The 23,250-nt window shown below is 32.1% G+C and overlaps 1 protein-coding gene across 2 annotated transcripts in view; it reads left to right on the forward strand.

The window, feature by feature from the left end:
* APOO (apolipoprotein O) overlaps window positions 1–23,250 on the forward strand; it is a 68,444-nt gene that overhangs the window by 23,425 nt on the left and 21,769 nt on the right. For both annotated transcript variants that reach the window (XM_031959484.1, XM_031959485.1), the window contains exons 3-6: window positions 9,285–9,404; window positions 14,457–14,511; window positions 16,443–16,538; window positions 17,826–17,917. In XM_031959484.1, coding sequence (XP_031815344.1) covers window positions 9,285–9,404; window positions 14,457–14,511; window positions 16,443–16,538; window positions 17,826–17,917 — 363 coding nt within the window. The remainder of the gene's footprint in view (window positions 1–9,284; window positions 9,405–14,456; window positions 14,512–16,442; window positions 16,539–17,825; window positions 17,918–23,250) is intronic.

The following is a 23,250-nucleotide window of genomic DNA, read 5'->3' on the forward strand; positions in this document are numbered from 1 at the left end:
GAATATACTATTCAGTAATTTATTATAAATAAATTGGACATTTATTATATATTATATATAACAGTAATATATTATAAATAAATTGGACAAGCAAAGTCTCAAGTAGGTCTACAGGGGAATTGTGTCAGAATCTTTCACAGAACAGGTGGTATTTGAATTGGACTTTAAAGGATGTGTAAGAATATAATAGCCAAAGTGAGGAGGAAGATATTCTTGTTATAGAACATGTTTCTTCTTAAAAGCAGTTTTAAAATTCTACTTAGTAGATACACAGTTTGCTTCAAAATTGTACCTGTTCTAAAAATAAATTTATTATATTTAGGTAAATGAAATATTAGAATCAGTAAGATTAGAATCAGTAAAAGAAGTATTAGAATCTCCTAAATATTTTAAATTATGTGAATTAACAAACCATCACTTTATTAAATTAAATTATTTAAAAGTTGAGAAAACAAAACAACTGAAATATCCCTTTTTCTGAGCCAGCATGGAACATTATAAGCTATCCAGATAATTTTGACATTTTAAAAGTTCTAGATAAATAGTATTTAAATTTTCTAACTTTTGTCTTCTCCCATAGGAAACCTATAAGAAATTGTTTAAAGGCATAAAATAGCTTGTCAAAAAGTATGATCTCATGTTTCTTGTTTAACTTTCTTACTATTTTTCCAAAGAATGAAATTTAATCTTCATTCTCTTAAAGTTTTGGAATAATCTAGTACAGTTTCTTTTCTCTGTATTTCATTCTTCTTTTCCATATACAATTTCCTTATTTAAAATGAGGAAGACTGGACAAAAAATATTTCTAAGATTTCTTTTAGCTCATAACCTGTGACATGATTCTCTTTTTGATCCATTAAAGTAAATTTTCATTTTTCACTGATATTCTTTTGTCTATAGTTTTTATACTACTATGTACCTTCTCTATTTTCATCTCTCTCCTTTTCCTTTTCCTTTTCTTTTTTTGATCCAGAGTTATACCAGTACAGATCACCAGCTATTCTTCAGCTTAGAGTATTAGAGCTTTTCCTAGAATACCAGGAGGTTACCCAGGATGACCTAGGGACTATGTAGTCTAGTCAGGACTTGAACCTAGAGCTTCTTGACCTCAGGGCCAGCAGCCCTTTATCTACTCTGTTATCTGTTTCTCAGTGATATGTTTAAATACGTCATACTTAAAAGTTTGTGCAATAAAAAATTGCCAACATTTTATACCCTTCTAAAATAAAGATTTTTGAATATAAGCTTAAATGCCTCTGAAGAATGAGGAGAAGAAAGAAAAATAACATTTGTTACTGTAAGACTTTACTGTGCAATTATTTATTGAACACTATAGTTTCCTTTGGATAATTTTGACTTTGTAAGCCTGCCAGCAGAAATAAATTGTCCCTGTTATGTATAGTTAGGAACTTGGTAAATTAAGGGTTGGGTGCAGAAAAGGAATGAATATTCATTTCTGTAACAAGCTTGAAATTACAACATACATTGAAGGCCTCTTATGTTTAGAGAATTATATTAAACAGTTTGGGCTGCTGATTGAAGTAATGTGTTTTTCTGTGTAATAGTGTAGTTATCCTTTTAATATAATGGAAACTTACCTGTCCCCAATTTATCACTTAGTTCTATATCATGTTTCTGCTAACTTCATATATATGTCCTCACCAAATTAAAGTCCTTCTTCCTTTTTTTAAAGATTAAATTTTTAAAAGAATATATATGAAAATTAACTTGAAAGTGGCAAAACAAGCTTTCACAAAATTTTTGCAGGAACTGGTTCCTGAATTGTAGAGGAAAACTAAAAATGGAGAGAACCACTTATAGTTGATGACTAGTAGTCCAGAGGATCACTTTTTCCTAAAAGTCCTCATTTCAAAATAGATTTTCCTATAAAATATTGGTCATTTTTATCAAGCAGTAACTAGTCAGCCTAAAAAAAATAATCTTGAAAATTTACAGCACTAATAATGAGAAGAATTAAAAATAAATTAAAAGATGTGACTACTACCTTTATAGAGCTTACTATCAATAGTTAATAGTTAATACACTATTAACACTGATATACAAATAACATATTACAAAACATACGAGTACTATATGGATAAATAATAATAGTTATAATGTTGGAAAGCATTTTCTAGTCACAGTAAAAATTCAAGTTTTTCTGTTGATGTCATGTAAAGTCTGGACTAGCTTCCTGCAGGCCTCAGGAACAGCCAGAGTCAGGATAAGTAAAAGTCCTTGGTCTTTAGGGGAAGAAGAAGGCAAATTGCCAGGAGTTTAGCCAAAGATCTCTTCTCAATTCTGGAGTCCAGAATCTCCATCTTTCTCCTCCTCTTCTGATATCTAGCTTTTCTCACCCCACACTCTAATCCTTGCCTAAGATTGAAGTCAAACATTGAGCCAACACCAATGGTGAGAAGAGCCATTTTTCCAAACATATGCTAATAGAGGCATTGTCTCATAGCAAATAGGTAATTAGCCTTAAGTGCTGGGTTGTCTGATTCAAGTATACCTTTTTGGAGTTTCAGCCTTTTACAATGTCAGTCTTTAAAAAGGAAAAAAACAAAAACAAAAAGCCCCCTTGAAAGTATAGTATTAAGGTTTTCAATTTAAATGTAAAACATTTTTTTTGAAAGTTTTTTTTTTTAAGTCCTTTATTTAAAAAAAAAGTTCATTAAAGAATCATTAATTTAAACTGTGTAGATTAGTCCCAAGGAAGTAGTTTTATGCTCTAAATTTTCAATATCACTTAATTCTCATTGATTTATATTTATTAAGAATATTATCAATGAGGATAATGGGCCTGGTGTCAGGAAGCTCTAGTCCTGTCTTTGCCATAAATTTCCTAGGTAATCCTGGGCAAACCTTCCTGGTACTCTAGGGAAGGTATTAGATAACATAAACTGAAGAACAGCTGTTGATATGCGATGGTTGCGCTCTGGCTCAAAAGAAAGGAAAAGGGAGGGAGATGAGATTAGAAAAGGCACGTGGTAATGTAAAAATTGTAGACAAAGAATAATGTAAAAAATGAAAATTTACCTAAATGGAACAACTAGGGAATCATAGTCTAGATCCATGAGCTAGAAGAAATTTTAGAGATCATTTTTGTTTAGCTCTCCTCATTTTAGATAAGAAAATTAAAGGAATATATATGGAAAAGAAGAGTAAAATACAGAGAAAAGACACTGTACTAGATCATGTAATACATTACAAAATTTAAGTGAATCAAGGTTAAATTTATGAAAAGAAAGTCAACCAACTAGAAAAAAAGAGATTCCGTTTGTGGCAGTCCTTTTTGTAGTGGCTAGAAACTGGAAACTGAGTGGATGCCCATCAGTTGGAGAATGGCTGAATAAATTGTGGTATATGAATATTATGGAATATTATTGTTCTGTTAGAAATGACCAACAGGATGATTTCAGAAAGGCCTGGAGTGACTTACACGAACAGATGCTGAGTGAAACGAGCAGGGCCAAGAAATCATTATATACTTCAACAACAATACTATATGATGACCAGTTTTGATGGACCTGGCCATCCTCAGCAATGAGATCAACCAAATCATTTCGAATGGATCAGTAATGAACTGAACCTGCTATGCCCAGCAAAAGAACTCTGGGAGATGACTAAAAACCATTACATTGAATTCCCAATCCCTATATTTTTGCTCACCTGCATTTTTTATTTCCTTCATAAGCTAATTATACAATATTTCAGAGTTTGATTCTTTTTGTACAGCAAAATAACAATTTGGTCATGAATACTTATTGTGTATCTAATTTATATTTTAATATATTTAACATCTACTGGTCATCCTGCCATCTGGGGGAGGGAGTAGGGGGTAAAAGGGGAAAAATTGGAACAAGAGGTTTGGCAATTGTCAATGCTGTAAAGTTACCCATACATATAACCTGTAAATAAAAGGCTATTAAATTTTAAAAAATAAAAAGGAAAAAAATAAAAAAAAAAAGATTCCAAAATCTAAAGAATAAAATAACTTCTTAGAAATTAGAACTGGTATATGGAAGCTGACCTTTAAGACACCAAGAAATAATAAAACTAAATCAAAAGAGTTAAAAAAAATACAAAACATCTCATTAGAAAAATAATTTATGTGGAAATGAGATCAAGGAGAGATACTATAAAAATTATTGGAGTATCTGGAAGTTAATCAAAAAAAGGCAAAAAAAAGTTAATCAAAGTTATTTAAAATATAGGCACTATATGTCAAGAAATTATTAAGGAAAACTATCTGAAATTGCAGAACTAGAGAATAAAATAGAAATTTTAAAAATCCATTGATCACCACCTAAAAGAGATGCCAAGTTAAAATCTCATAGGAACATCATAGCTAAGTTTTGAAGCTCCTATATCAATGAGAATATATTGCAAACAACTAGAAAGAAACTATTTAAATATTGCTGAGCTACAATCGGGGTAATGCAAGATTTAGCAGCTTGCATATTAAAAGACTGAAGGATGATATTTCAAAGAACAAAAGAATTGAGTTTACAACCACAAATAATTTATGTATGGCAAAGAATTAGAAATTGAGGGGATGCCCGACATCTCGGGAATGGCTGAAAAAGTTGCAGTATATGATTGTGATAGAATGATACTGTTCTAGAAGAAATGATGAGCTGATTGATTTTAGAAAAACATTGAAAGATCTGCACAAAATAATAGTAACAGCAGTATTCTTCTAAAACAACTTTGAATGACTAAGTCATTTTCAGAATTATAAATATTCAAATCAATTACAAAGAACCTATGAAGCATGATTCTATTTAAAGAGAAAACTGATAAATAAAAGCATGTATAGTATGATTTACATACATACACACATGCATTTGTGTGTAATAGTAGCCTTCTCTAGGGTAGGATGGAGAAGGAAGGTGAAAAAAAAATACATAGTAGAAAATAAAAGAAATCTTAGAAGGAAGTACAGAAAAGCAAGGTAGCTCTGAAAATTTTATGTTTCTCTGGATGCAGATTATGTCTTCTTAGGTCCTTTGTAGTTAATTTGGGTGTTTATAATAGACAAAATATTTTATTTACTCAGTCATTCTTAAAACAATTAAAACAATATACATTCTCTTGATTCTTCTCATTTCACTCTTCATTATTTTGTGCAGATCTCTCCATGTTTTTCTAAAGTCAATCAGCTCATCATTTTTTCTAAAATAGTAGTATTCCATCATAATTATAAAACACAACTTTTTCAGTCATTCCTGAGATGATGGGCATCCCTGCAATTTTCTAATTCTTTGCCACCACAAAGAGAGTCTAGAGCTCTAGAGCATATGGGTTCTTTCCTTTTTCCTCAGTCATATTTGGGAAAAGATCAAGTAGTTTTTTAAAAACATAGGTAGAAGGCTTAGAGTTGAATTGAATATGATCCTAAAGAATAAAATTGGGTAAAATGGAGTTATTATTTCCTACAAATAAGGCATGAATGGAAGACTGGTAGTGCTAGAACCATTCCAGTTAGAACTGGGTTAAAGAGGGAATAACATATACATCTAGAAGGGCATGTCAGTGTACAGAACAATAGAGGGCAAGGAATTAGAAGAGAAGGACTCTTGTGCAGATCAAGAAATAAGAGGGGAAGGGGACTAACTTGACAACAGCTTCTTTAAGATGTCATCAGATATTTAAATACTGTGAGTAGCAATGTTGAAAAAGAATTTAGATTTAAAAAACGAAAAAAGACAGAAGCTTAAAAAATACTTAGAAGCTTCTTGAACATTAGAACTTAGAAGTATCTTGAACATTTTCTCCCAGAAGACAGAGGATAATGAACATGTCAAACACTGAATAATATTTTTTTAAAAAATTAAATTGTCTCTTTCCTAGCAGAGAGGAAATAGCTGGCTAGACAAATAAAATGAATTTAAGAATCTACTATCTTTGTACAATCAGAACATCAGCTTGTTAGAGCAAAGGCCAAAAATAAACCACAAATTAGAAGAAAGAAAAAAGATGAAAAGATAATTCATACAGTTGAAATAGTTTTCTCTTAAACTAATTAAATAAGCTATTGATGTTTGAAAAAAATAGGAAATGGAAAAAGGCAAAGGAAGTGACTTAATCATTACTCTTTTCTGCAAAAGTTTAATGAGAGTAAAACAGCTGCTGCAGTAAGGAGACTAAAGGAGCCCAGAAATCATTTTGACCAGCAAGTACTTGATCTCTTTGCCAAACAGAGAGGACTGGCAACAAAAGCATCTCCAATTTAGAACACAAACTCATTTTGTAAAACCGTATGGAGAATGGAGAAACAAAACAAAACAAAACAAAACAAAAACCAACCCAAAAACAAACAACCCAGACAAACAAACAAACAAAAAACAAACAAAAAATCTATGAAGACAAAAATAAACCCACAGAAACTTGGCAGGAGACTAAACTAAAGAATATCATTCTAAGACAATTTGTTTGAAAGGAGATTGACAAGACAAAGAAACATAAAATACAACAAATTGTCCAGTATTTCTTAATCATCAGTGACTTTTGAAACTACCATGTTTAGATTCTTAACATTTTAAATAGTTGGTAGGATAGGAATTTCATTCAGGGAACTTCTGGAGAAGATACTACTTCTACCAATGCAATTAGCATCTTCTCTGCAATTTATAGTTTTGGAAAATTGCTTAGAAAGTGAGAGGTTAAATGGCTTACTTGTCCAATATCATAAAACCAAAAGTAGAAATCAAATCTGGCTTCCAGTTTCGCTCTCTTTCCATTATGCCAATTGCCAGAGTACCTTTCTTTATTTGGTTTATTCCATTTCTCAGACTTCATTTTCTTCAATGTAAAGGAAAGAACTTTTGTTTCTTTGTTTAACACATACCAAGGAAGTATGGTCTGGAATCAGCAGTTTGCAAGGGATCTTGAGAGATTGATTTATTATATATATCTCAGGAAAGGAAAGCGATCAGAAGAACTGAAAAAATCGCAAATTTTGTTTTTATCCTAAAAAGGTAATTAAGAGGACTTAAACAACTATTTTCTTATCTTCAAGAGAAGAATCTATATTATAAGGAAGTGTCTTTGATGGAAATCTGATAAATAATTTTCCATAGCTGAGCACATCTTTATAGTCATACAATTAACTGAAAAGTGTAGTGAATTCAAGATATAAATGCCTTTTGTTATCTGTTGATACAAAAATATATTTGACTAAATAGAGCAGAATGCAGCCTGAATTTTTTCCCCTAACAAGTTTTTCATGTTTATGCCTAGATCATATAAGATTCCTTAATAAATGCAGCTAAAGAGATAACTTTTGGATGACTTTGTGATTATTAATAATAAGCTTTGGATTAAGAAGTTATATACTTGCCAAAAGTTCACCATTAATGAGGAGGATGTCCTACACAGAGTCCAAATGGAAGGATTCCCAGTAAATGATGAGATTCTCCATATATTTGTGATTACAGCTGATATTTTGCTTATTATATTAAACTTTTGATCATTCTCAAGTCTCTTCAATGAGATCCGTCATTACTGAAAAGGAAGGGGCCTTTTAATCCATATTGTAAATGAAAATTAATTGAAATATAATCCAAATTCTGTCAATGGGACAGCAAATCCATTGATGTACAATACATAATACAGGCACTCTGGATAGACATTGAATTCGTCACAGAATTCAATAGGAAAAAAGCAATTTTCATTTTCATTGATCTAAAACAGCTCTTCAATACAAAAATAATTTTTTTTAATTACAAAAAAAAAAATGGTTTTTTGTTCTTCCTATAGTGTTGTTTGATTACAAATCTTGTGAACACCACAATCTCTAAGGGACTAAAGTGGTAAATGACACAGAACTTACTGGAGAGGTCCAATAAAAAGGCAAAAGTAAACTATGTAACATTTCCAAGAACAACCTATATTCAAAAAATGAAGTTAAGGATTATCCTAAAAGAAATGTATGTCTGGAAAAAGACATCAATCAAAAATAACCACAAAATATAAAAGGATTCAGGGAGCATCTAGATGACATTTGCACAATTTGGAAAGGTTACAGTTGATTGAAGAGACTAGTGATTAGATCTCAGATCTAAATTGATCTATTTATTTCTGGCACGTAGGACTTGATATTTGTTTACTTGAATTTTTAATAAATTAGCATTAGATTATTGTTTTAAAGGATTTTTTTTATTAAAAAACATAACAGGTAAAAGTACAACTTTTCCTCTTTTTGAAAACCTTAAAAAAGTGGTTTTTACCAGTTTTCTTAAAACTTAAGTTTTCTCTGGGATTTTAACTAGGATTCAGATTTATGCTGAAATACTTTTTTGTGTGAAGAATGAGGATCAGAAATGAGAATGTAGACTGTAGTATCTCATTAAATATGTTCAGTCATTAGTTTACTTTGTCAGAATAAAAAAGAAATCTGTAAGTCAAATTCCTCAGAATCTGACTGAGCTAATGAATGTCTGTCTTTTTAGACAAGTATATATTCAAAGTGGACTTAAGACAGCTGACCTTTTGTCAGAGCCCTCAAATATGTACTCTTGACTATACTATACTAAGGATTTTTAGTTAGGTGTTAGACTCCTTTTCTAGCTACTTTTGTTTTTCTTACTTTTCCCCCAAATCTGATCCATCCAGATGAAATGTAGTTGGAATGAAGTCCTGAATAATGAAATATTATATTTGGCTTCTAGAGAATCTTAAAAACTTTATTTCTAGCAAATATACTCTAGTTTGCTCATGAGATTTTCATGAGTGACCTCATTTTTCATGATGAAAATTAATATTGATTTTCAAAAATATGCTTTGCATAAAATTTTTTAATATTTCCACTTACTGTTCATTTTTGTATAGTGCTACAGAGATGTAGTAAAATATTTAAAGGAGTTTTTTTTTTTAAAGTTAGTTTTAACATTAATATTACCTCATTTTTTTTATAATCCTAAAAGGTAGGCATAGTGCAAGTATTATTATTTTAAATTTGTAGAGGTAGAAATTAAGGTCCAGAGAGATTATGATCTCTCCAGAGAAAGAATCCTAAAAATAAATGATAGTATTAGAATTTGAACTAAAGTCCTCTGACTTCAAATCAAGTGATCTTTTTTCACTATTGAATTAAGTGCCTCAGACAATGTTTGCTCTATAGGAAGGAAGTAATCTGTAAAGAGGTGAAGTAATGTAAAATTATTTTGGATTTGTAACTGAAAATTTATATACTTTATGAATAGAAGATTAAGGTCATTGTAAAAAGTTATAATGAAGAGTTGACATAACTTTTATCTAATTTTCTTTTATTCTTACAGCTTTCACTCTACTCAATTCCAAGCTTTGAGTCCAAATATGTGGAGGAACCAAGAAGCCCCTTGGAGGAAGGCATTTCACAACTTAGAAAGTATGCTGTACCATATGCATATTGGTTTCAGGTATAACACTTTTTCAAATGAATTAAAGTAAATAAAAGTTCAAATAAAATTTTAAAATTCTATTTTATTGTCAGCTCTGAATTCTCTTTCTCTCACTTCTACCTCTCCTACATTGAGAAGGGAAGAATTAAACTTGTAAATAACAAAACCTATTGCAAATCAAGAAAAATCAATTTCTGCATTAGCCATGTCCAAATAAATATGTGCCTCCATTTATACTGAATCCATCGCCTCTGTACTGGAAGTGGATAACAGCTCTCTCATCATGAATCCTTTAGAATTATGGTTGGTTATTGAATTGATCAGAGTTTCTAAGTCTTTCAAGGTTGTTACTTTGCAATATTGTTGTTACTGCATAAATTGTTGTCCTGCTTTGCTCATTTTACATCAATTAATATAATTCTTTGCCAGCTTTTCTTAAAATACTCCATTATTTCATACAGCATAACAGTATTCCATCATTCATATACCATTAGTTGTTCAGCCTTTCCCTAGTTGTTGGGCTACATTTTCTCAATTCTGTTCTTAGCCACTGTGAAATGAGCTACTATAAATATTTTTGTTCATATAGATCCTTTCTCCTCTTTAATTTCTTTGGGCTATGGACCTAGAGGATAATTTGGGGGCATAATTCCAAATTACTTTCCAGAATGGTTGGATTTATTCACAGTGCCACCAATAGATCATTTGAAAAGCCCTCCATTTTCCCACAACTCCTCCAATGCCTGTCATTTTCCTTTTTTCTTTCTTTTTTTGTGTCAATTTAACTCATTTGATGGATGTGAGGTAGTATCTTGGGGTTGTTTTAATTTATATTTCTCCAAGTATTAGTGATTTAGAAAAAAAAATTTTTCACTTTGACATCTTCATTTGAAGATTCTCTATCCATATCCTTTGAGCATATATCAGTTAGAGAATGTCTCTACTCATAAATATCTTACTTCTTTTATATGTCTTCGAAATTAGATTTTTAACAGAGAAACTTGCTGCAAAGATTTGTTCTGTTTCTTACTTCTTTTCTGATTTTAGCTGTATTGATTTTGCTTTCACAAAAAATTTTAAATTTTATGTAATCAAAACTGTTTATTTTATCTCTTATGAACCTCTGTATCTCTTGTTTGGTCCTGAATCCTTTCTTTACCCATAGATCTGACAAGACATAGATCTTCTAAGCTCCCTTGATGTTTATGTCACCCTTTATATATAAATCAGGTATCCATTTGGAGTTTGTTCAAGTGAATTATTAATACTACATGTATAAGTTTTTTGGACTGCAAATAGATGCTTGAGATTCTCATAATGTGCTATACACAAGAATGGTTAGTCAGCCAATGTCAGTCATCTAGTCATTTTATAGGCAAAGAAGCTTACTGTTAGCAAATAATTAGCTAGATATATTTTGGTTTTCTGTCTTTGGGATCACTACCATTATTCTCCTCTCAGGAAGAAGCAACTATTGCTCAGGTTAGGAATCTGTGTAGTAGGATTTAGTTTACTGCTGAGGCTACAGGTTATTTCTGGACAGAAAACAATTACAACAGGTAGGCAATGGGTATACTCTTCTAGCTAAGCCTACACCTTATTACCTGGGTAGAAGGAAACCTGCAACAGCCATTTTATTCAGTTTTTTTTTTTTCCAGTTTTGTAATCAGTGCTTTCTATTGTTTTTTCATTGCAATTGTACAATGTGTTTTGGATATTGGCTAAATAGGCTTTTTGTACTAGCTCAATTACCTAATCATTATTTATATATTATACATATATCACATATATATTATTTATTCATTCTATTTGTGGAGTGATGTATTCCAACTTCCATACAACTAACTTATAAATAAGTTTTTGGAACACAGACTATTCTGTACATTCAGAACTTTCTGAATTTTAATTTCTAAATTTGTTTCTAGTTTTAGGCTTGAGAATACCCTACAAAAAACAAAGTCAAGACTAATGTTCATTGGTCTTGGTCGTGAGAGTGTGAAAAAAATGTTCTTCTGTTCTCTCTGCTCCCTAGTTTCACCAGTTTTTCAAGGGATATCTTGGCTTAGAAAACATCCATGTTTTTAAGTGGAGACATATATGTATTTGAAAATTTACATTTTACAGATTATTGAACTTTTATGTTGAGAGGAAAGTCCTTCACATGGTAAGGAAAGCACTATATGTTGCAATATCTGAGTTGATCTTGTATTGAGATCTTTCTGAAGTTTGTGTTTAACAGTTCAAAACAAGATGTGTCCAAACTTGGTGCTAAGGTAGATGTGTAGATTACAGTATATGTTGTATAAAAGTCAAGACCAATTTGGGAATATTTTTTAAGCTTAAAGGTTCCTTAGTGTTCTATGATATATGTGACATAGAAAATGTAAGAATAACAGCATTGGAATCAGGAGGTAGGACCATGTTCTTCAACATTGTTTGGGAAATTGGTCCTTCAGGATCTGTTATTATACTTTACCACATATACTTATCTAAACACACACATCAATGCACATACATACCATACACGCGCATACACACATACATAGATGTAGAGATCTCTCCTTCCAAATATGTGAAAGGCAAGGATCAACTCATTCTACTGCTTTCTTTATGTCTTGTAAGTTTTACCTCAGGACTGATAAAAGGTAACAATAAACATTTGGACATATTGTGGAAAAGAAGCTCTTGGAAGACCTATGAATTGGTCCAACTAGAATTGAACTATGAATCGATGCAACCATTTTAGAAAACAGTTGGAATTGTTAAAAAAAAAAAAAAAGTCAATTTACAAACCCTTTGACTTAGATTTGCTACTTTTAGTTATATACTTCAGGGAGATCAGTGACAGAAACAAAAGTTCAATAATTAATAATAATAGAAGCACTTTTATAGTAGCAAAGAATTAGGAGGAAATGAATGTTCATAAACTGATTATGGGATATGAATATTATATGATATTCATGATAAGGAATGACAAATATGAGTAATTTAGGAAAGTTTTGGAATATTTATGAATTGATGCAGAGTCAAGTAAATTGAAGTAGAACAATTTGCCAACAGGATCACATTGATAGGTAAGACACCATTAGATATCTAAAGATATCTATTAGACTAATTAGGTATCCTATTATGACTTCAGACCACAGTCAGTAAAGCTAATGGTGAAATGTATCTCCATCAGTAGAGTATTTGACTCTGGTCATGGAATGAGACATACATTTTCAGAAATAAATAGCCAGTGTCATGTTTGGTTTGACTAGTTATGCTTTATAAAGAACAGTTCCTTATAGGAAAGGGTATAGTATTTCAATAGTGACAGTGATGGGAAGAAAGGGAGGAAGACAAAAAGAGAAAAACCACTTTAAAAAATTTATTGCACACAGATTTTTTTTTTTTAAAGTGCTAACATTTTATTTTAGCATTGGGCTATTAAAATACCCAAAATACTTTACACTCATGAACAATCTTTCCTTAGAGTATTTTAAATCTTACAAACATCAGGGAATGCAAATTGTCACCTTTCTAAAAGCAAAAGTGTACAGCTCAGCATTTCAATTTAACTTTGGTACTATCTCAGTGTGACATAAAATAATGCTTTAAATAGCAAATACACAATGTAGAGACAGGAGAATGAAAGTTAAGGCATGGATTATTTATGAACACATATACATAATTATATTTTAAAATAAATCAGAACCTGCAGATAAGTAAGAATTATTTATATGTAAATATAAACATAAATTGACCATTTGTCCATACTGTTCACACCTATCCCTTATATTATAGGTTCCATCACGTTGATGAATACCTATGAATACACACTATGTGAAAGACTTTATGGTACAAAACAATACAAACACACACACACACACACACACACACACACACACACCAGAAAGATGATAAGACAAGGGAATAAGAAAGAACACTGGTTGTAGATTCAGAAGAACTGGGTTCAAATTCTGCCTCTGATATTTATTATTTTCTAGGGCAAATCATTAATTCTTCTTCCTCACTTATAAAATGAAGGTATTAGACTAGGTAGCCTGGCTGATTCCTGATACAGTTCAGTATCTGTAATCTTGCAGAAACTTATATTTTAATAAGGGAGGAATATATACATAGAAAAATACAAACATATAAAGCCACTAATGAGGTTAAACTTTAGAATAGAATTCTCTTAGCTTGTGCAAAGGTATGAAGATGAGAGATGAGAAAGACAGCTTGGAATCCTCTATTGCTGGACTGTAAATATATATCTAGGGGCTATAAGATGAAAAAAAACTAGACAGATAAAAAAAGAGGGCAAATTGTGAAGAGCCTTAAAAGATTAAAGTAGGAGTTTATATTTGAACATAAAGGTAATTGGAAGTTTATGAGTAAAAGGATGTCGTAGAAATGCACTTGACAAAGTGACATTGATTGCTTTGTGGCAAATACATTGAAGTGGGGACAGATGAAGCCGAATAATAATTGGGAGATTATTATAATAATCTAGATAAGAGGTGTTTTAAATAATATTTTCTAAATGGGCTTGTTGCTTAATAGTTGGTGATCCATTAATAATATCTCATCATAAAAAAAAAAAAAAGACTGGCTTAATTTAATTTGTAATAGTTCCAAGTTGTTTTTTAAACTGGGACAGAATAGTTTTTTTCATTAGAAGATAGAGCTGCTCATCTGCGGATAGTTATTTTTATTAAAGTGAGCTATAATATACTATCACATTAATACATATTCCTTTTATGAAAGAAACTGACTTGATAAAGTGGGAGAAAACATTACCACTCATTTTGTAGCATTAAGTTGGTTTTGATGATCAAAAAAAAAATCTTTATTAGACTGCAACTTTTCTTAATTTTACATGAAACACTGAAAAGATTGTGAGTTGAAAGTTTGGCTTGGTTTGGGGTTTTTTCTTCTAGTGGCAACAGTAGAACCTTATTTTAAAAGGTTTGAGCAAAAAAACAAACTGTAGAATGTGAGCATTTCATTCTGTTTAGATGTAGTTTTTTTCTTACTTTAGTATTAATACTATTTGGTGATAGTCTTTTTCTTCCCCTTATTCAGGTTGCTTATGACAAAACTAAGCCCACAATAGATGGTGCCATTCAACAAGGGATAGGTAAGTTGATTTATAATTAATAACTCTAGTAATCATTAGAATTTACACAAAACACTTTTACATTATATTTAATTGTTCTAGCCCATAGGTATAAAATTTTTTGATTGAGCTGATTAGCTGGAGAATTTGTATAATTGTGTGGTCAAACACTTACTTTTTTTTGGATTTCAGGTTTCTCATTGTAGGATGAGAGATTTCCACATCTAGGAATCCTTCCAGTCCTGAGTTACATAGGATTAAATAAATCTCTGTTGTGGAGGGAACTGTTATTCTTCAGTTACCCAGGCTTGTCTCTATACTTATTTACCTCCAATATAAAATCAGATCCCAGCCTTGTCAGTTTTATATACAGAATAAGTCTTGTTTGTCCCTTGTTTTTTTTTTTTTCCACTTACAGGGCCAATCCCCTACTTCAAGCTCTCATTATCTCTTACCTGGATTATTGTAGTAGCTTCCTGATTGGTCTCTTTGTCTTGAATATATCCCCTATTATTATTCAGAGTTGCTAGTGACATTCTTAAAACACATTTGATCATATCATTCCTCATCTTACAAAGCTACAGTTGCACAAAAATTCTTTTCTTTGCCATTTGAAACCTGTCACAATTTAGTTCTAGCTTGCTTTTACAGTCTTATTTCATATTACTCTCCTGTATATCCTATGTTTTCAAGCCAACTTGGCCTCCTAATTATTCCTCATACATGATACCCATTCTCCCATCTCTGTATTTATGTAGACTGTCACATCTGGAATGTATTTACTGCACATCTCTGCTTCTCATAATCCCTAGCTTCCTTTAAAGTACAATTTAAATACTTAATGTCTTCTTTCTTGTTCTTTTTTCCCTACTTCCTCTCTAATTGCTACTCCTTCCCTCCATCTAGCTCAGTCCCTAGCCCATAATTGGTACTTAATTGATGCTTGTTGATTGATTAAAAACTAGTTCTGCTATCTTTCTATGCAGTAAACATATATCGTATACCTGCCATGTGTAGATCTTATATAACCTCTCTTCTGGAACTTATAATGCTATTAGGGAAATAAAGAATGTAATGGAAAACTGGTATTCAATAGTATATGGTAAGTATATTTATAGAAGTAAACTTTTATTTGTAACTAATCTTAATTCCAAGGGAGGAAGTTATTAGCCAAAGGAGAACCAGCAAAGCTTTGTGTAAGAGAGAGAATTTTCATTGGATCTTAAAAATGGAATATCACATCACAGATTTTTATTTAAAAAAAAAAAGAATAAAAATTCAGGTAGAATGGCAGAGAAATCATTCCAGATAATAGGGAAAAGTGGGAGAAAGAACAGAGAGTTTGATTGGAGAATGCAAGGAAAATATAGCAGGAGTCATGTAGTATGACTGTAGTATATAGTCATGGTTAGAAACATCAATGGAAGGAGTACTTACACTGTTAACCCTCTTTGCCTAGGGGTGATTTTTAATTTTTGTGGGTGATTGAAAAATAAAATGTTTATGGGCAATGTGTGATGATCATTTCTGGCTGCAGCTACCACCATGGCAGCTATCATTGTCTTATAGAGTTTCTCCCACTCTTAGTTATCTTTTATTAGTTTTGTTTATGATGTTCTCTTGTACTGGTACATGGTAGGATTTTGCCTTACAGCCTTTTTTGCTTTGTTTGAGAATCTTTCCTCAATGTTAAGTAGCAAAACACACTTGAGACTCAACAAGTTTATGTTTCATACTAAACCAACTCAGCATGTTAGGGAAAGGGACCTTTAAATTATATTATATTGGTTCAAATTTATATATTGTCTGTAGACAGGAAGATCAGCAAAATCAAACAATTAAATACTGTTTATTCAGTAATATTTAATATTGTTGAAATTAGTCATCAAAGGTATTTTTGTTATTATTTAAAACACTTTATGTAAACATTCTGTGATCTGACTTCATTCTAGCCAGCTGCGAATTTTTTCAAAATCCACCTCCAGGATTTTTGCCAAGACTTGGTGTGATTGGATTTTCTGGAATTTTGGGATACTTTTTTGCTAAAGGTAGGTCCTATTTTCAAATGGAATCATATAATTAATAATGAATTATTAATTCTTTTAAGATATATTAATATTTAGCTAAGGCATACATAATTCAATTTTGAATTGCACAAAATTCTGGCCATTATAAGAAAGAAGCATTCTTTAAAAGGTCACAGTGCTAGGAGTAGCTTTCTTTCCACTAAGTTTGAGTTTAGGGACATATAATGATTGTTTACGTTATGATGTACCTTATGTTAATCCAGATCCTACTTGTGAAAAACGAAATTGATCACATTTTGGACACTTTCTCAGCTGAAGTCTCTTTCTGTACATGATAGAAGTACTTTTGTCACTCAAAACTATTATATCTCTGCATGATAAGTGTTCTATTCTTTTTACTAGTAGGATTATAAACATTAGAAAAGTGAATTCATTACTATTGTATATAATTTTCACTTCCTAATATGTTATAAAGTTTTTATGACATTAAATGTAAATTATATACACACACACACACACACACACACACACTGTAAGATTTTTTGGTGTGTCAATTTAAATGGAAACTACCTGTTCAGTAGAATTATTGAAGATTTATTACAGCTATTACAAATAAAGTTGAAAAATGCTTTTACAATGCTTATATTAAATTAATCTTGGTGCTACTAGAGAAATGCTAACTTGTAAAGCTTTGCTAGTGTTAGGCTAGTGAATTGTCTTATTAATTAGAAACAATATATTGTGTTGTTAAAAGACTCCATCACTTAGAAAATAAAAACACTTTAAATTGCTACATAAATGTGAGTTTGTTGTTCATGAGATTTAGTAATTATTTAGCCCATCCCCTCATTTTGCAGATGAAGAAGTTGAGGCCCATTTTCATAGAGAAATACCATAGTAAGAAATCTTTTTTTTTTTTTAATTAAAAAAAAATCTAAAGCTTAGAAATAACAATAGAGCCACATATTATAATATTAACTGTTCTGTGCACCTTAGAGCCCATATGTTAGAAAGGAGGTATCTCAGCCAGTGAACATAATAATGTTATTTCCAGTCTTTATCATAGTTCCTCGGATTTAGAGCTTAAAGAGAATTTAGAGATCATTTGCTTTCCTCTCCCATTTTACAGATGAGGAAACTAAGGCCCTAAGAGATGAATTTACCCCAAAATACATAAACAGTAAATAGTAGAGTTAAGATTTAAATCCATTGTACCCTATCAATATTAATGGTGGATTGTAAATTATGTGATAAAGAGAGTAATAAGATTCACTAGCTGGGGAATATGGGGGGACTTTGTTTTAACAGGTTCAAAATTAAAGAAGCTCCTGTATCCAGTTGGTTTCATGAGCATTACTGCATCTGTCTATTATCCACAAGAAGCTTTTGAATTTGCACAGGTCAGTTAACACTTACCAAGCCAAAATAGTCTGTGTTTTCTTCATGTAATTTTTTTTAACAGTTATAATATTTGATTTCTTATCAGTTTTAGCAGTTTTCACATTGCTTGAAAAGGGTCTTTTGTGTGTGTGTGTGTGTGTGTGTGTGTGTGTGTGAGATTCCTTTTAAGGAATTACTTTGGTAACAATATGCAGAATAGAATGAAGGGGAGCAGTTTTAGATAAGGACATTTAGGAGGCTATTACAATTAATGAGGTCAGAGACTTGAACTATAAAAAGGAATCACACACCACCCAAAAGACCTTTTTCAAGCTTAATGTGAATGAAAGATTATATCAAGGTTTTTTGAGATGAGGATGGAATTGGGGGCACATTTAAAAGAGTTGATTTCCTTATGAAGGGTCATCTATCATAGACTGGAGGTCTATGAAGGGTCACCTATCATAATAAGAATTATATCAAGGTTTTTTGAGATGAAGGGAAAGAGAAAAAGAAGGAGTTCATTTTGAATGGCCTTAATTTTCATAGTAAAGTAAGAGATAAGGTTCTCAGGTAGGTAGAGTAAGTTATATTATTATTTTTATAGATGAGGCATATATTTTAAGTGATTGTTTCTGACTCAGTAAATTAGTCATTAAATGAAGTAGAATTCGAATTCAGGCCATAGGTGTGTGCAACTAACCATTTTGGCTTTTTTCAGCATGTACTTATTGAGTATCTGCTGTATGCTAATTCAGCAAATATGAAGCACCTATTATTTTCAGATTGACAGGGAGTATGGATAGAGAGCTACTTGTGGAAGTTGGGAACTCCTTAGTTCAAGGCCAACTCTGATTGATTGGCTCTATGACCCTGAGGCAGCTCTCTCAATTTCTCAGTGCCCCCAGGCAACAACATCCTGAAACTTGGAGCAGAGAAGATACCCAAACTGCATTGCTTGTGGAGATTCTTCCCTGCAAGAGACTGTCAATTTCTAGCTATAATTAGTTGACTTCTTCTGCTTTGTTTCACATTATTTCTCTTTCTGTGCTTGATGTTTCATTCAAACTGAGCTATATTTTCTCATTCCTGTGCTCAACATGCTGTCATCTCTTACCTCAATGTATTCACCCAGTTTATCCCCAATGCCTAGTGCATTTTCTGGTCATCTCTGCCTTTCAGAATCTTTTTCAAGGTTGAGGCTACGTGTCACCTGTTCTGTGAAGCCTTTCTTGTTCTTCCTCCTCCTCTTCCTCCTCCTCCTCTAGCTTTTCATCCTCACTCTTTTCTTAAATATTTCTAGAATTTTTATCTGATCTCTCTTCTTTCCTCCATCCATTCCCTATCCTGGTACTACACTTACCTTTGCCTTTGAGAGAAGACTCCTTTAATTTTGTCTTTGGATCCAGGCCATAGTTAGATACTTAGTAAATGTTGAATTGAATTGAAGTATAAAATCTAAACTGAAAGATGGACAAGAAGGATTTCAGCAGCAGGAAATGAATGTCAAATATTGTACTAAGTGAGTTATAGGGAAAAAAAAGCCAAGATCTCTGCCATAGATGAGCTATCTACTTAGATAAAATGCAGACAGGTTTCTGCCCTTTTCTTATTTCAAAGGGATTGTAGGAGAGCTTACCCTGAAATCTAGATTCCAGTCCCCACTCTGCCAGTGACTTCATGCCCTTGTAAAAGTAATTTAGCCTCTTAGTTCTTTAGCTTTTTGGCTATTAAAAGACAAGGTTTTATTCTCTGAAGGAAGATTTCCCTGAAAAGTTTGAGAATGAAGACACATTTTTGTTAACTAGTATTTTATGGAATTTCTTTAAACACTTCCCTTCTTTTCTAAAGAGAGTTCGGTGACCTTCAATAACCTTTTGTGATGATTCGGAGCTATAATGACATACCTCAGTGAGTGAGATGTAACACACTGATTACATTATTGCCAGAAGCAATTTACTGACTGTCCCTTCCACTAAATGACTTCATACTTTCAGTTATTAGTCATTATTATTGTTTTGGGGGGGGGGGTGCGGGGTGAGGCAATTGAGGTTAAATGACTTGTCCAGAGTCACACAGCTAGAAAGTGTTAAATGTCTGAGAATGGATTTGAACTCAAGTCATCCTAACTCCAGGACCAGTATTCTATCCACTGCACCATTTACCTGTCCTTTATTAGTTACTTCATAAAGGGCTCTCCAGGCCCTTTTGCTGGTTATAATCTGATTTACATAACTGAATTTTTAAAATCTGCAAGTTTAATTTTATCTACAATTCTAACACCCCCCCCTTTTTTTCCCTAGATTTTGTGATTTTTTTTTTATTATAACTTTTATTTAGAAGATCTATACATAGGTAATTTTTCAGCATTGACCCTTGCAAAACTTTCTGTTCCAACTTTTCCCCTCCTTCCCCCCACTCCCTCTCCTAGATGGCAGGTATACCCATACATGTTAAATATGTTAAAGTATATGTTAAATATAATATATGTTTACATATCGATAGTTATTTTGCTGCACAAGAAAAATCAGACTTAGACAAAAGGTAAAAATAACATGAGAAGGAAATCAAAAATGCAGGCGGACAAAAATAGAGAGATTGGGAATTCTATGTAGTGGTTCATAGTCATCTGGGCTATAACTATCTCCCAGAGTTCTTTCACTGGGTGTAGCTGGTTCAATTCATTACTGCTCTATTGGAACTGATTTGGTTCATTTCATTGTTGAAGAGAGCCACGTCCATCAGAATTGATCATCATATAGTATCATTGTTGACGTATATAATGATCTCTTGGTTCTGCTCATTTCACTCAGCATCAGTTCATGTAAGTCACTCCAGGCCTTTCTGAAATCATCCTGCTGGTCATTTCTTATAGAACAGTAATATTCCATAACATTCATATGCCACAGTTTACCCAACCATTCTCCAATTGATGGGTATAACTTGGGGGACTTTAGGAATCTCCAATTCTGAAAAGTAGGTTTTTCTTTCCCTGTCCATTTGTTTTAACAGAACACTGAAGTTCCTCATTTCATTTCTAAAATGATATAACATTCAAATGTTTTGGAAGAATTTCCCATCCCCCATCTCCTTACCTCCATCCTCTGTCTCTTTTTAGGGGTTTCAGTCTGAATGGTTTTTGATAAGGTTGTGATAAGCTATATCCAAAAACAAATTGCAATTCTCCCAGATATTATATATCTTGACAAAGCTTTCAAATCCTTAGTTTCCTTTCTTGCCTCAGATATCCCTTCCTGAAGGAACGCTTTCCTAGCTCCAGTAATTAATTGGTCTCTTCCTCCGCAAATTATTTTATGTTTATTTACTTGTTAACCTGGCATATCTATCCCTAGTTGAATGTCAGCTACACAAAGACAAAAGAACTATTTATTTTCTTGTCTTTGTATTCTCAGTACCTAACACCTTGCTTTGTACATAGTAATGTGTATAATAATACTTATTGAATTAAACATAAATTTACCTAGATCTTTTACATTAGGCAAATCTGAATTTTTTATCCTAAAATTAGTTTTGGATCTCTATTCAATGTGTAGGTCAAACCTTGTCCCATGTCAGAACTGACCTTTGTAGTTAGGGTCCTGCTTATCTCTTGTGGCTTAAAGTATATGCCAGAGAGATTGGCAGAGTAATATTTTTAAAGGAACTGTTGGCACACCCACCCACCCCTTTACATCTTTTGCTACTTCTCCCCCTTCCCTCATCTCTTAATATTTAGGACACAAATCAAATAAGCCAGGCTTCATTCAGGCTATTTGGGCTCATGGACAATTTGTGAATATCAGAGTTCTAGAGGATAGCTTTATAAATTAAAGATGCTTCCAAACTTCAAAATAATTTTTTTCCCTATTTAAGGAAAATGATTATTAATAATCAATAATTTGGGAAAGTCTAAAGTTCTGTCCTTTTTTCCCTTTGTAATATTTTATTTATTTCCAATTACATGGAAAGATAATAAACTAAATACAATAAAAATAAAAAGTTATCTAAAAATAATAGCTTTATTTTTCAAGATACACGGAAAGATAGTTTTCATCATTGACCCCTGCAAAATCTTGTGTTCCAAAATTTTCTCCTTCCCTCCTTGTTTCCTCCTCCCCCTAGATAGTAAATAATATTCCATTACTTTCATGTACTATAGCTTGTTCAGCCATTCTCCAATTGATGAACATCCACTCCTTTTCCAATTCTTTGCTACCACAGAAAAAGCTGCTACATTTTATGTACAGTTCTTCTAAATATATTTCCACATTTATCATCCTGCACAAGAAAAATCAGATCAAAAAGGGGAAAAATGAGAAAGAAAAACAAATCAACAAACAACAACAACAAAAAAGGTGAAAATACTATGTGGTTATCCACATTCAGTCCCCATAGTCTTTTCTCTGGATGTGAATGGCTCTCTCCATCACAAGTGTATTAGAATTGTCCATTGTTGAAAAAGAGCGAAGTCTATCACAGTTGATCATCACATAATCTTCTTGTTGCTGTGTACAATGTTCTCTTGGTTCTATTCACTTCACTTAGCATCAGTTCATGTAAGTCTCTCCTGGCCTCTCTGAAATCATCTTACTGATAGTTCTTTTAGAACAATAATATTCCACAGTATTGTACCATATGTACCATAACTTATTCACCATTTCCTAGCTGATAAGCATCCACCCAATTTTTGTTCCTTGCTACCACAAAAAGGGCTGCTGCAAACATTTTTGTACATGTGAGTCCCTTTCCCTTTTTTTTATGATCTCTTCTATTGGATCAAAGGGTATATAGAATTTGATGGCCCTTTGGTCATAGTTCCAAATTGCTCTCCAGAGTGATTGGATCAGCTCACAATTCCACCAACAATGTATTAGTGTCTCGGTTTTCCCATATTCCCTTCAGCATTTATCATTATCTTTTCCTGTCATCTTAGCCAACCTGAAAGGTATGAAGTGGTACCCGAGTTGCCATAATTTTCAGTATTCATTTTATAAGAATTTGAATTCCAAATTTTTCTCTCTCCTTTCTTCCCTTCATTCCTCCCCAAGACAGTAAACAATCTGATATAGGTTGTACGTGTACAACCATGTTGAACATATTTTCATTTTAGTCATGTTATGAAAGAAGAATCTCAACAAGAGGAAAAATCACAAAAAAGGAAAAAAGGTGAAAATATACAGTTTGCTAAGATTTGCATTTGGATTCCATAGTTCTTTCTCTGGATGTGGATAGCATTTTTTATCATGGATCTTTTGAAATTGTCTTGAATCACTGTATTGCTGGGAAGAGCAAAGTCTATCATAGTTGATAACAATAGTTACTATAGATAATATTCTCCTGGTTGTGCTCACTT

The sequence above is a fragment of the Sarcophilus harrisii genome, chromosome 3 (assembly GCF_902635505.1).
Source record: "Sarcophilus harrisii chromosome 3, mSarHar1.11, whole genome shotgun sequence".
Classification (NCBI taxonomy): domain Eukaryota; kingdom Metazoa; phylum Chordata; class Mammalia; order Dasyuromorphia; family Dasyuridae; genus Sarcophilus; species Sarcophilus harrisii.